This window comes from Brienomyrus brachyistius, chromosome 13 (assembly GCF_023856365.1).
Source record: "Brienomyrus brachyistius isolate T26 chromosome 13, BBRACH_0.4, whole genome shotgun sequence".
Classification (NCBI taxonomy): domain Eukaryota; kingdom Metazoa; phylum Chordata; class Actinopteri; order Osteoglossiformes; family Mormyridae; genus Brienomyrus; species Brienomyrus brachyistius.
Window position 1 is genome coordinate 19,258,979 of NC_064545.1, and position 15,391 is coordinate 19,274,369.

General features: G+C 48.5%; 1 protein-coding gene across 9 annotated transcripts in view; it reads left to right on the top strand.

Moving 5' to 3' along the window:
* Window positions 1–15,391, top strand: part of peak1 (pseudopodium-enriched atypical kinase 1) — an 83,146-nt gene that overhangs the window by 62,190 nt on the left and 5,565 nt on the right. For all 9 annotated transcript variants that reach the window (XM_048972426.1, XM_048972430.1, XM_048972427.1 and 6 more), the window contains 3 exons: window positions 1,229–4,677; window positions 8,711–8,928; window positions 14,143–14,894. In XM_048972426.1, the coding sequence (XP_048828383.1) occupies window positions 1,415–4,677; window positions 8,711–8,928; window positions 14,143–14,894 (4,233 nt within the window). In that variant the 5' untranslated portion in view covers window positions 1,229–1,414. The remainder of the gene's footprint in view (window positions 1–1,228; window positions 4,678–8,710; window positions 8,929–14,142; window positions 14,895–15,391) is intronic.

Here is a 15,391-nt window from a genome sequence, read left to right on the forward strand (position 1 = left end):
TCATCCATTTTAGACACTGGAAACCTTAGTATTTTACTGAAGCCAGCTCAAGTTCAGTGCGAGCACCAAGACACGCCCATGGAGAACATGAAGAACATGCCACATGAAGTAGGGCATGGCCTGACTGGGAATCGTGGGCTTAGGCAAGCAAAGTAATGGTGACTAGAGGCCTTAGTCATTAGTCACTCAGCCTCCTACACAGTAAACGGTTTTTATGCCACGTGAGATGACAGCCATTTACAAATCAGCTTCAAATATTTTTGCTCCTCATTTCTAAAAAGTGATAACGGCAGCAGCTCAAATTTTGTGTTTGTCGTTTTGCGTTCTTCAGCAATAAAGCACAACAACCCAGTCAACATAAGGCAAATCAGTGGTCAAAAATAAACACTAGTGAGTGAAAAGAAACCAGTGTGCATTCTGAACAGAATTAGTGCAGTTCTGATTGGGAACCCAGTGATTTTTCAAGAGCAGAATATGGACAGCTTTGTGCAAAAATGTCTATTTTGTGAAAATCTGGCAGCCCACGGCACCCTGTGGTCACTGGGACACAGCAGAGGATTAATAAAGACACAAATATGCTCCCCCCCCCATCCCCAACAGAGGGGCTGAGGAAGATACTGGAATGATGCTCCCCAGAGCCACCCTGTGGTAGAATACTGCTCTGCAGACTGGTATTTTTCACTGAATCTTTTGAGATTCTGAATGACTGGAATTTTATTTCTGACAGTCTAGTAGTGCAGTTAATGCCACAGTTTCTTTCAATGGCATTGTACTGAATTTAGTATATGTCACTTGTCTTGTTTCACAGCTTTTTAAAAGGTAAAGATCATTTATATTCAAGAGGTGACATGTAAAAAGATTAATGATTGTGAATTAATGTATTCCCAAAAGTTTTAGATAGTCGATTTACATACATTGTGTAGAACTGCATAAATATACCTGAATTATTGATCATTGCCAGTGTCAGAATGTTTTAATTGGATCTTTATGGCTTTTAGAGAAGCCAGGGGCCAAACTAATGGATTCTGTACGTGATAAATAGGTCGGCTGAAATGTTACCGGTTATATATATTTAACCTGATGTTGTGTCAGCAGGTGGGTGGATAAGAATCCTTGCAGTAGCCAAATGTAACAGTTAATTATTAGCTTTATAGTAATGATTTGGTCTAAACTAGTCCTGTCCATCAAGGGAAGAAAGTCCTTTACATTTTCTTCAATTGTGTTTCAGATTCTGAGGATCTGCAGGCTCTGATTGTTTTGTGGTCAAGAAGACCTGGTTTTCCAGAAAGAAGTTTTGAAGCATCCAGCCCACGACACTGTGCAGCTCTCCAAAAGACCCTGCTCACCAGACGGAAAGCCCATGGGAGGGGTCCGAGGACTCTGACCCTCCGCTCGGCCCACCGGGACCGCAGCCATGTCTGCCTGCAACACCTTCACTGAGCACGTGTGGAAACCGGGCGAGTGCAAGAACTGCTTCAAACCCAAGAGCCTACACCGCCTGGCCGAGGCAGGCCTGAAAAACAGGCCTCAGGAGCGGCCCGTGCAGCTGCAGAGTCACACGCCTGCAGCGGGGAGGCCTAACGCCAACGTTGCCAGCCCCTACGTGCGCAGTGGCGGCTCAGGCCATCCTGGACACTTCCGGCCTCCGGTGGCCAAGAAGCCCACCATTGCCGTGAAGCCTACTATGATGCTGTCCTGCTCCTCGGCCGGATTGGACTCCGAAGGAAACCGGGTGACACCGGATGCCGTGGAAGCTGGAAAAATACCAGACTTTGCAGCTTGGAATCGCAATGGGACGAATTGGAAGAGGCCGAGCGGAGTGAACAATAATGAAGGGGAGGATGGAGGGGAGGAGTTTGAAGGCTACGGGCCACGTAGTTGTCGGGTACCCGCCAGTGGCAATAACAATGGCTTGACTGAGGTGCTAAAGGAGATTGCCGGTCTGGGAACTGATCTGGACTCTAGCTCTGGGTCCAGCTCCAGGGATCTCTTTCTGGGACGCATCAGCACCTCATACAAACGCTCACTGGAGCGAGGCCTGCCAGCCTCCAGCTGCCTAGCTATGGGAAGCAGCCGCGGGGGGGCAAGCCACAAGCACGTCTCCCTGAGCGACAGCACCGAGGTGATCAGCACCGAGGGGGGTCGCTTCTGCTACCCAGAATTTTCCAGCGAAGGGGAGGAAGAAGAGGAAGAAAGCGAGGGTGACGATGGGGGTGAGCACGAAAGCTGGGATGAGAGCGATGAGGAGCTGCTAGCTATGGAGATCCGCATGAGAGGACAGCCTCGTTTTGCTAATTTCCGTGCCGCTACCCTATCCCCAGTGCCCTTTGCTGCAGGCAAGAAGTGGAACACTGTACCTCTCCGGAATCGCTCACTCCAACGGATCTGTGCTGTTGACTATGATGACAGTTACGACGAGATACTCAATGGCTATCCCTCAGTGGACTCCAATGGTGGGTTCGTCCCCTTTGGCCAGCATGACCTGCAAGGTAGTAGCTTCTTCTCCAATTCTGAATCAACCACTTCTCCTGAATCATCATCTTCTGCACCAGAGGACTCACGGACAACCACCTCCAGCAGTACTAGCAGCGCTCCTAGTCACTTACCTAATGGTCTGCACTCCCCAATAGAAAGTCGAAACCCAGTCCCAGACAGTGCAGCAGAGAAGGAGTCAGCTCAGCAAGGGTTGCGGTCACCAAAGGTCTCAGAGACCCACAAAGCTGTCCTGGCCATCAGGCTTGAGGAACAAGATGGGAACCAGAAAGAAGGTGGACCCCTACCTCAGGCACTTCCTGGCCAACCAGTCACCATTAGCTTCAGCCCTACAGATGAGCAAGCTAAACCATACCGCGTAGTCAGCCTAGAGAAGGCTCCTATCTGTAAGCCCTACACTGTGGTGGATGTGTCTGCATCCATGGGTCACACTGAGAAACACCCAACAGACAACACCTCCAAACCAAAGGGTTCATCAATTTCCTCCACTTCTTCTCCCAGTTCCCCCTTGGGGATGCCACTATCTCCAACATCCCCAGTCTCCCCAACATCATTGACACCTTCTGCACTGCTAAACGTATCACGCAAGAAACCGGGCAACATCCGTTACCAGGAGGTCTGGACTTCCAGCACTAGTCCTCGTCAGAAAGTCCCCAAGGTTGAACTGGTGGGTGGGGCTACCTCTGGTCCAGTCGTACCTCCAAGGCACTGCAGCCACAAGTCAGCACCAACCTCCCCCACAGCTGGTCTCTCCTCATCCTCCCGTACTGTCCCCGTTAAGTCACCGAACTTGTCTGAAATCAAGTTCAACAGTTACAACAATGCTGGAATGCCTCCATTCCCTATCATCATCCGTGATGAACCGACCTACGCCCGCGGCTCTAAGAATGCTGTCAAAGTGCCCATTGTCATCAATCCTAGTGCTTATGACAATCTTGCGGTTTATAAGAGCTTCCTGGGGGTGAGTGGAGAGATACCCCCAACTAAGACAGCAGGAAGTGGAAGAGTGACTAGTCACACATACGAGGAGATAGGCTCTGCTGAGAGCACACCATCCTCTCCGATAGAAACATGTGCTAACGGGAACCTGATATCAGAGAAAGTCACTGCTGATGAGAAGAAAGTCGGCTCCGTAGCACAGAAAATCCAAGAGCTCAACTCGGGATCCATTACAGTTTCTAGTATGACTCCCAGCTCAGCTGCAATGAACAGTCTCTTGCTTACATCTCCTCAGATGGGAAGCCTAGCCAAAGGGACTTCCTCAGCTGTCTCCCAGGGGTGCTTTGGCAAAGTCAGCAGGGAGACGACCCCTGATAAAGGGGGCACCAGTGAGTACCAGCCATCAACAGGCACTGGCTCTAGCCACAGGGAGAAGGCCAGCACTGTCCTTTCTCAGATTGTAGCCTCCATACAGCCGCCACAATCTCCGCCAGAATCGCCGATGGCACAGAGCAAGACTTGCAGTGTCGAGGAGCTTTATGCAGTACCACCTGATGCCACTAAGGATACCCTCAGCAGGCCCAAGTCTCTTTTCTCCACCACAGATGGATGCCTTTCCAAGCCTAGGAAAGATGGCACTTCCAAACAGCTACCAAAATCTCAGAGTTCCTCTGCAGCCATTCCTCCAACCAGCCCCAGGTCTGAACCGAACGCTCCCTTCCCCCCTCCCAGGTCCACCTCCTCACCATACCATGCTGCCAACCTACTTCAGAGGCACTTTGGTAACTGGTCCAAACCAGCGGCAGGGACCTCCCGCCCCAGTGAGGGTGAGACCAGCCCCGGCGGAGGTGAGGGGAAACGAGCAGGGGCCGAGAGCACTAAGCCAAAGCGCTGGATCTCTTTCAAGAGCTTCTTCCGCCGGCGGAAGGATGAGGACGAGCAGCGGGAGCGCAGCGAACGGGAAAAGGAGAAGGGAAAGCTCCTGGGCCTAGATGGGACTGTGATCCACATGCTGCCCCCACCTCCCATCCAGCGCCACCACTGGTTTACAGAAGCCAAGGCAGACGACCCCAGTCAGAAGCCGACCATCATTTTCACATACAAGCCTGAAGTTGAAGCAAGTGTGGATGGGGAAGAGGGCCAACAGCTGCATGCGGAGGAGCCTAGAGAAACTTTGCAGCCCACCTACGAGCAAACAGGGAAGCAGCAGAAGTCTGGGACTTCTTCGGCCACCAGGAACGTCAGGTATGTGTCATTAATCAGACTCTATCTCTCATTAGGACCTCAGTTTCCCGCCATAACCTGCTTCCTCGATCCTCTCAGCTGTTTTGTCAGTCTCCTAATTAAAGTGTTTGTTTCTGCAAATGGTTTTACTTTATCTGTACGCACATACATTTTCTGTCAGTCACTGGTTAGCTGGCAGTCATTGCAAAGTTCTTAGTACATAATGTGACTGGCGCCTCCCACAGGCAGCATTATTTCCCAATTAGCCGGTAAGAGTCTGAACGGTTTCCATTCATCATGCATGAATGATCGAACAGTTCCAGTAGTCCTACCTTGCATACAAATGCAGATAGTTGGCGGTTGCTTCTTATGTGAAAGTGTTTAATCAGAGTGCTCCGAAGGCATGCATGGATCATTAGCTGGAGTGTTTCCAGTATGCCGGGCGGGCCGAACATGTGGTGCCATCTCACATAAATCCTCATTTCACAATGTTCAGCCAGAAGTTGTATGGTGCACTATATATTTTGGCACAAAGATGGCAAGTACAGTTGTCTGAGGAGTGTCCTTTCAGTTTAGTTCTCTATTTAAAGACTTTATGTTTAAGGCTACATTATGTACATTTAAACTCGAGTGACACAAGGGTGCCGGGTGAATGGTAAAAAGCAACTGTCAATTAAAGAAGCAATGATATTTTTACCTGCATATCTAACTGATTGGAACAAAGGGCAATAATGAATATAACGCACCCTAGCACCCAGTTATTTTTATTTTGCTCTCCTGCGAGGATAGTAGCTACAAGATGGCATGTTTTCCCAGACCAGATCAAAACAAAGCAAGGTCATTGTATAACATCTCACCCAGGATTGGGAAGGCAAGGCTCCCACATGTGGCAGCTATGCTGTGGCTTCTATTTTTAGGGGTTTAAATTTGACACAGATTTGCCGTTTGCTTGTTGCAGATTTTGGCACAGAAGCAGCTTCTTCTCCTGACTCTGTCTCTGAATTTTTGCTGCTCCGCAGAAATGATCCAGTCACTTCCTCCGTCATAGGAATAGGCATGTCGAGCAGGCATGGCACTTTCAGGTGGCTGACGGCATGAGGTGACCATCAAAGCCCGAATTTCTACATCCTGCTGGCATGCAGCCACAAAGGGGGTGATGTTTCCAAGGATGACATGAAAGTTCTGGGTGGGACAGGGCTGTCTGAGGTTAGGAAGATTAAGCACGAGGTTGGCCTGTGATCCATCTCTAAGGTCGAGATACAGGGCCTGGTTCCCCCAAACTAGAATTTGTTGCCCCACTATTACGAACCTCAGAGGTAGGATTAGTGTCGTTATCACTAGTGATAGGTTAGCACACATGCTACAAAGAAAAGATTCCAAAAAAGACCCCAAGAAATCATCCAGGGGAATGGTTAATACATGGAAGACAGTCAGAAATTCACCCTTCAGATGACATTGCTGTAAATGCTCGTGTGTCATCATAAAGCTAATGTGACTTGTCAAGGGTGCACACAGATGTAATGAGCTTCAGATGTTTATCCCATGGAGCCAGTAATTGGAGAGAATGCAAATTAGCACATTTAATGACCATGGAGACATATTCAGAGGCCTAGACATTACACATAGCCTAAATTAGGGAGGCTTTATTGAAGACATACATAAATTTCAGTGATGGTCTCATTAAACTCCCTTTTATCCCCTGACTGACTCCATCGGCAGTTCCTTGACTGCTGGGTTTTTTTTGGTTATCACCGTACTTCATACATGTTTTAAGCTGCTTCAGATGATGATAAAAGGACCTGACTTTTGTGGGTCTCACACTAGGTTATGCACTGACTTTTTGTGGGGAAAAACAGGAAGCCTTGTGAATGGTTATTAATTTGTGGCCTTGTCAGCCCTTTTTTCTTACAAAGTGACTTACATTTTTATATATTTATAGAATTGGGTTTTTTTATTAGAGCAATTAATGTTAAGTACCTTTCTCCATGTCATTATGCCAGCTTAAGTCAGCCTGAGTAAATCCAACCCATGGTGTGCTAAGTCAGGCATGACCTGTGACCTCTGACCCCTGGTTTTTCTCGTTGTTGAGTCTGGTTGTAAGGTTAGAGGGTCACTCGCTACTCAGTGTTGACTGCAGTACAATTCTCTCCTTCTATTTAACCATTTGTTAAGGATTCTTTTAATAAGCCGGTTGCACTTGTGCCGGAGATCAATGACCGTGCTGTTTCCATTAAAACCGCACTCTGTAGTGGACACTAAGTATCGGCTCGCCCCCCTCACAGTCAATTGTGATCACTTGGTGGATTTCCTGCTCTTTTCCGAGTCTATGGTCTTGCTAATACTACAGAGTGGGGTGCCCTTCTCTCCCAGCTGGGTCTGTCACCTGTTCTTCCTTTCAGTAGGAAGCACAGTCACAGTAATGGTGTCATCTCCGTAAACTAAATCCCAGCTGTGAATCACCTGGCTGCTCTCACCTCCCCCTGAAGTTGTCCTGCTTCCTGGACACACACACACACACACACACACACTATGAAGGCTATGAACAGTTTGGCATCACTTCCGCTGCAATTGAACAGATAACTTCTCTGGCTCCTCCCCCCCAAGCCCTAGCTTAGCAATTTGATTGGCTGGATGGCACTCTGGGAGTTAGCAGGCAGCACCTCTTGACAGGTGGACGATCACCAGAAAGGAGAGACAGAGGTACGGTGCTAGATGGGTCCATCAGTAAGCTGAGCTCCACTGACACAGTTTTCGCTGAGACACGTCCTACAAACCTGGGCCTTAATGGGGAGCTGCTGGAGCTGCCGTCGGCGGTAAGATGTCCAGCTTCAGCCTTTGTCATTCCTGTAGCCTTGATAGCGATTTAAAGTTAGAAAATAGGAGCACAAAAATATAGGCCAGGCTCCATGGTGGACTAGCAGTCCTGGAACACACTTTCATTTCATTTTCACATTTCAGGTTTTTGTGTTTCCATCCTGGGCCCATGAAAGACAAAAACAACGGTAGACATAGTCAAACACCTGCAGCTCTAGTGTGGTAGGGTTAGGATTAGGGTTAGGATTAGGATTAGGGTTCAGGTTAGGATTAGGGTTCGGAGATCTTGTCTGAGAAGACCCATTTCCATTAACACCTTGCAGGATGCAAAGGGAAATTCTATTATATTTTATTATCAGCCAGTTCATGACTCTCTTTATATGTAGACTTGTACAGTATATAATAGTTTTGATGATCTGCCTAAACCACATAAGAAACCAGACATCGAACAAAATAGTGCTGCTTTACCAAATAAACCAAATCCAGAATCTCTCTGCATTAAAAAGAAGACTTTCTTATAGTCAGCAGACCAAAGAAAAGTGCAAATCAGTACCTCAAGCAAAGGGCACTATTTGCATATGTCTGAGCAATGAACATGTTAATTAGTTAAAAGAAAAACTTTCCTTTATCTTTCTTCATGTGTGCAAAACATCCTTTATAATAATAATTATAATAATAATAATAAGACGAATATGGATGTTTTACACCTTTTTGCTTTCAACTTTGCTTTCTCAACTTTTTGAGAAAGTCAAGGACTCGCAGATAAAGGAATTAACGCTGTGTCCATTTTTTGAGATTTTTTACAGCTGTGGCCAAAATTGTGCATTTTTAGCATTATGCTTTAAAAATGACTACACAAGTATTAGTGGTAATGCTTATAAACAGTGTTACAAATATCATGTATTGAACGACTAAATAAGTAACTGCAGCAAGAGTTGAATAAAGTTCTGCAATGTCTAAAAATTGGAAATCTTGCTTTGTGGAACACCCCCCAGGTTTGATGGTTAAATGTGACCTGCCTTGCTTTCTCTGAACTGGCTGTTGACCAGTTTGGCTGCAGCCCTGGAACCATCTCCGTAAAGTGACCTTAATGCCCGTACACTCAGCACCACGATGGTTATCTTCCGGGACAGTCTGCTGAGTGGTTAGTAGGCAGCCACAGTAAGACACCGGTCACTGTGCCTGGGGACTCTTAGCACTGTCATATTTATAACCTTAAATCTGTTTCACTTCCGAGAAGCACGGCGACGGCACAGGGCACAGAAGGCCACGCCCCTACTTCCCTGTCGGCCATGTTGGAGATGTCCTGCCACACGGAGCCCAGCGGAGCGGCCGTCATGCAGCTGTTGGGCGAGGGAGCCGCCGGCCCAGGCGAGCCAGATGACAACAACGTCCATTTCCCCTCGCGCTCCCACTCGCCAGCCTCCAGCACCTGCAGCGCCACCTACAGCAACCTTGGTAAAGGTGCCGGGGGGTGTAGATTGCTTGATGAAAAATCATACATACTGCTACGGACACTTAAATATTAAAGGCAGAAAACACTTCAATAACATTTTACTTAAGGTCACGTTTTTAGTAATTTAAAAACACATTCATAACAAATAATAATGTGTTCATAAAGCATTATAAACATATACACTATAAATTTTTATAAAATGGCATAACACATTATAGCCATGTTTATAATGCATTATGAATGCCCTACGAAGCTCTAATCTATAATGCGCAATAGATGTCTTTATAATGCATTATAATGATCTGTATGAGCACTAAGGATGCTCTGTACTGCATTATAAATAAGCTTCATAAAGCATTTATAATACATAATACACATGGTTATAATGTGTTATGCCTTTTGATAAATATTTTTAGCCATATTAATAATGCTTTATGACTGTGTTTGTAATTTACTAAAAACATGGCTTAAAGTAAAATGTTAGCAAAGATTCTGTAAAATTCTCACAGCTCGAGTCACACATTAAACTACAATCGAAGTGCTTCACTGGATCTTTCAGACTCAGTGATGCACTTCTTATGAATTTATGATAAACTCTGGTGAAACTTTTGTGAAAACTCAGTGAACTTTAGCTCTGATTCGTATCTTGAAGAACGAGGTCTTTGGTTGGTCATCCGCTTGCCCAGGGATGACCTGTGAGCATTTTCTGCCTTTGTACTGCCTGTGTTTTACATGGTCAAAGCGTTGGAGTGTTCGCTCTGTGTGGGGGTCCTGAGGATTCTGGGTTTATGACCTCAGACTTGTCGGCTGTTAAACCAACAACCTTCATGGGAAAAATGTAAAAGCTTCTACAGTTGAAATGATCAGGTCTGAATCGGACATTCAATGCTATAAAACATCTCAATATCTCACCAGTGGCCCTTATTAAATTAATATAGTTTAAAGGGGGACCGTCTTCTTCTGACCTTAATCACCTTATAAGTGATATATTATGCATTTTATGTATAATTGAAGTATTCGTATTTATTGATAGCACTAGCATTAGCCACGAGCATTAAATATTGAATCGCTTCTGGCCCCCCAGCCTGAGGTTGCACACAGCAGCACATTGCGGATGCAAACCCAGCCCTTTGAGAGGTATTTTGCCGTAACACGCTTGAGAAAAGCCTTTCATTTGAAACCATTCAGGTGACATATTCAACCACACAAATGTGTGACAGGCAAGAGGCCCAGATAAAGGCCAAACCTCAGTGGCTGAGGGAGGCACTTATTGTCCTGTTAAGGTAGCAGAAGGTGAGTAATGATCTACGACCATCCAGTTTTTCAATCCACATGCCTCCCAGCTCGATGATGGCCAGACCTGGATGGGTGGTGTCCCTCCTTCTCTCACCGACTGCCCCAACCCCAGTAAACCCGCATGCCAGAGAGGGTCAGATGGCATCTGATCTCGCTGCTGGAAGAGTACTGAAACGTTTTTATCGGCTTGCGGAGGGAATAGTAACTTGGGTCTCGCTCACCATTCCGTCGATGAGGCACCAGAACTGGGGGGGAGGCGGGGCAAACGCCCGTCGTTATCCATCGGGCCCTTCGGCGGGGCTTTGTTCCCACGTTCTTGTGCAGTAGCTTACGAGCCTCCATTGTCTCAGTTTCGGGGGCCATGCTGAACGTTCACCTGCTTGGTACAGGAGCTCAGTTTCACAATGGCTGATGCAGCACTCGCTCTGGTCGGTGGGAAGATTCTGGAAGGCGAGGGACTGAAGCGGGAAATGAAAACTGCATTGTACGTCCGTTCTTAGCGGAGTCCAATCAGGGGAGCAGGGGGCTCAGGAACCAGCCTAATACACTTCGGGGGGGATCAGGGAGGCGGAGCCTGGTCCATCCCTATGCCCATTCCTCCGTCACCCCCACACTCATTCCCGATTTGGATTCGCTCTCCTGATTGGATTGTGACGCTCTGAGTTTTAGGGACAGGGGAGGGGGAGTGGCTTCAGCCTCAGACTTGGGTCAATACCGCTGCCTCTGACTCACTCACACAGAATCCTGTCCTCAATTGAGTAGGATGTGCCACACAGCGGTCAGGCACCGGCTTCTAGAAACATCCGCAGGCTTCACCTGCCTCCTCTACTGCTCGGGACTGACTGAAGTTCCTGCAGGTTTCCGGGTGTCTGTCTTTGTGGCTCCGACATCACTCAGTCACCCCCCCCCCCCCCCTCCCACCCACTCCTCCCCATTCCACACTCCTATCTCCGCCTCCCTAGTGGAGCAGTGTGGATCAGAGCAGGGGGCGGACTTTAAATGAACACGGTAGGAGTGCGGGGTGCCCTGCCTGTTGGCTGCCGGAGCTCTCGGTGAGGAATGGAGAGGGTGAGCGAGCGAGCGAAAGAGAGAGAGACCAAGTCAGCACCCGGCACGTCTGCTTCCGCCACTCTGAGCACCGTTACTGCCGGAAGGCTGTCACCAGGACGGCCGTCGCTCAGCCTCGGACGCTGAGGTAGGCTCCGGCTCGGGGGGCAGGCTGCGGCGGGTGGCACGGCTTTGCAGAGGGGCCTGCGTGCCCCTCCACGCGTGCATTTAGCTGTGCATGAGTCTCTGTATTTTCTGCGGGTGTCTGTCACTCCCTACATTGCATCATAGTGTGTGTGTGTTTGCATGTCCTTAAGTCTCAGCACATGCGTGTGCGTGTGCATGCATGCAGCGGTCAAAAAAGGCCACGATGCCGTGGTGAACGTGCGAGGTTTACCCCCCCCCATTTCCCCCCGATGCCCCCCCCCCCTTGCATTCCAAAAAGGTGCCAAGGGGAAATTTCCCAGAAAGCACAAAAACTTTGATCTGATCCCCGAGGGCAGGTGCGGATCCTCGCCAGCCTGTGGCAGACGAGCTGAGATCGATGCAGATCAGAGAGGAGAGCCGGTCGGGCGCCAGAGCCGTAAAGCGAACGTGAATCAGAATTCTCTACATGTACTTAACAATGTGATTGTTATTAAAACCCAAAGTGATTTGTCAGTTTTGCAGGATATAGAATTTTTATGACTGGAAAGATTTAAAAATATTTTGAAATTGACATTAACATATTTAAACTGATGTTCAAATAGCAGCAGGACCTTTCAGGAAGTGTGTTGCACTAGTTTCTAGTGGAGAGGGTTATGTAATGGCTTATCGAACGGCAGCTGACACAGTGGATGACTAGCTTTATACTGCAGGGCAGTAAGTAACTGATGCTGGTCCCTCCGTACCACACACCCTCCTGTTCTATCACAAGGAGGCTGAGAGATGTGCCCCCCCCCCCATTTGCCACTGGAGGATGGACTGGGAGTTTGCAAATTCGGACTCCCAGTGGAGGAGATGGCCCTGATTTTTACTGGTTTTTGCTTGTCTCATCAGGAGCATGTGATGCTCACATGCCTTAATGTGTTCCTGCTCAACTGACCACTAGAAGCTTCTGGATGGTCAGTTCAGCTGATACCCACCTTTGAAATCCCGCCTGCGTGATGTTAATACGTCACGGTAAAGCTTGTAAGGGTTACTGAGAGCAAGGGTTTGAAACGCAGAGTAGCGAAGAACACCGGCTGGTAGCTTCCTTATAACCGGAAACATCTACATAGGTGAAAAGGCCGCAAACCTTTCATAGGAAATGCTCAAGATGTTATGGTTGCCACAGAACCAGTAACCGATCTGGTAAGACCAGCCCAGGCTGGTGAGCATTTTCCCAGTCCGAGGTCAAGCTTCTTAACCCAGCCGCTTTAACGACAGGCACTAATTAGATTACAGATCTGTGCTCATGTCCAGAAGGTCAGGAACCATGATCATGGGACAGGAATCATATCACAACTGGGCCCTTGAGCAAGACCTTTAACCTCAATTGCTCCAGGGACTGACTGACCCCAGGCAAAGTCCAGGCTGACCAGTGCAGTGCCTGCGCCGTCAAAGGACCCCACTGGCCTTCGTTTTAGCATTAGCGAGCTGGACACCAGGAGATTAAACCATCCGCTGCCTCATCCGCTTACAGGGAGATGCGCTTAAGCTCTGTTAGCTTTTCAGTTAATCCCATCGTTTACTTATTTTTTTTACCTCAAAAAACATGGTACACATCATCTGTGTCCCAGTTTTCCAAATCAGGGTACTGTATAAAATATTTATAATACATGATATTTCGTGTCTAATTAAATATTTAAATTGATCTGTCATGCTTAGCTATTAAAGTGGCATTGTGGCATTTACAAGCACATACCGGTGCAGATAAACATTATTGCTGCTCATATGTCCTGTCAGAATGAAACTGCTATTTTTCAGATATTTTTCATGTTACTCATTTTAATTGGTTACATTGACGTCACCCTGAAAATAGTGTTTTTGCTCCTTCTTTCCCTCTCTGATACTTTGTAAACTGGTCCAACAGACTAAATAATCAGAGCGGAAGTTTGTTTTTCTCTCCGTCATTCAGAAAACTCATTTTCGGTCTGGGAATTCGCCCAGTGTCCATAAGAAGCAGGTCGCTGCTGAGAGAGCCTCCTTAAGCCTCGAGGAGAATTCCCCAGATTTCACTTCCCCTGCCTGGAGGCAGATGCAGGCTTTTGATTTGAACTGATTTTTTGAGAATTACTGTCCACACTTTCACAAGGGAGGTCATTTCTTATGATAATACCATAGCTGTATGTAGTACATTCATATAAATTTATTTAGGAGATGAATTTATCGAAAGTGAGGTATAAGTGACAGACATCCTACCGTCGGCATATGGATTTCTGGGAGGTGGAAATTTGTCAACCGGGGGGTTGGTTGGGCTGCAGGTTAAGGTACATGCAGTAACTTTTGTAAATAGGGGTGCAAGCATGTTCGAGACGTCTGAAGTGATGAAGGTTTGGAAATCAGGGTCAGCCACCCTTTGGTGTCTTTGGGCCTTGATTACTCTGCCAGACACAGGATTCACACCTGCAGTACCTGAGCCACACGCTAAGATCGCTAACTTACTCAGCTATAGGACAGCGTTTCTCAACCCGGTCCTCGGGGACCCCCAGACAGCCCACGTTTGTGTTCCCTCCGAGCTCCCTACAGGGTAGGAATACAGCACTGTAGAGTATCTCAATATGCTGTCATTCTATTCGATGGATTTACTTCTCAAGGGTAAAACAGCTAGCCCATCCAGGGATCACGAGGCTGTTGGGTAAGTAAATTAACGGCATATGGTAAAACAGGCTGCTGTGTCTCCTGTCCCTCAGGTCAGTCCAGGGCGAACATGATCCCCCTGAAGCAGCCCAGAAACCCTAAGGCCTCGGATGACACGCTGCCGACCGGGGACCCGGAGGGCTCTGATGGCGGCCCCAAGGCCACGCCACCCCCCCTGCCTAAGAAGAACATCGCTCGGGCCAACACAGAGCCCTCGGCACTGGGCAGGGAGCTCCTGGCTCCACGACCCAAAGGCGAGGCTAAGCCAGGCGGCTCCAACCTGAGCGTGGCCAACCCGCTGTACGACCTAGACTCCACGTGGGAGACGGCCAGCCAGGGCTCCTCCATGGGCTCCGAGGCGCGCCCACCGGACCAGGAGTCCGGAGACTCCCTGGAAAGGCCGGCAGCCGGCAAGGGTCGACCGGCGACCAGCCTGTCCTGCATGACGTCGCCTGCCACCGTCTCGGCGGGTCGCCAGCCCAAGCGGGGCTGCCGTAGCGTGGAGTCCCTGTCTGGGCGTGGTCGGGGCGGCACCCGGTCTCAGAGGGCGGGGCTCTACAAGGGCATGGACAACTGGGAGGAAGTGCTGGGCCGTATCCGCGGGCTGCACACAGATACTCTGCGCAAGTTGGCCTGCCGTTGCGAGGACCGTTTCATGGCAGGCCAGAAAGACCCCCTGCGCTTCGGCACTGACAGCTGGTCCGACTTCCGGCTCACCACAGGCCGACCCTGCTGCGAGGCGGGCGATGCCGTCTACTACACGGCCTCCTATGCCAAGGACCCGCTGGTCAACTACGCCGTCAAGGTAAGACGCCAGCACTCAGGGTCGCTGTCAGTTTACTTACTAAGGACTCGTACATACTCCGCTTGTGCCATCACAGCCCACGCATGAATCTGTTCCAGGCTTCTACTTACTGATTTTATGCACAGCTCTGGTCTTTCCAAGGTTAAAATACTTTGTGTCAAGGCACCCTTAGAAGCTCTTATGTAAACCAGTACTTTTTTAAACAGTTCATTTATGCCAATGCTAAATTTGCACGAAAGTCTGTCGGCCTCCGTTTCTGTTACCAGTAAGAACCCAGCCTGGTGGGGCTTGCTAACTCTCAAGGGAACATTTCACTCACCCTGCCGAGAATGATGTTGTCGGTGTCATCACGGTGTTGCAGGTGGAACAGGGAGCCATAATGTAATTCATGGCAAAAAGTAAGTGATCAAATATGAAGTCCATTTAAACTGTGGTACCTTAAATCCGACAACTTACCCCGATAAGCCGGTATCCCCGCTTCGTAGTGCAGACCACTT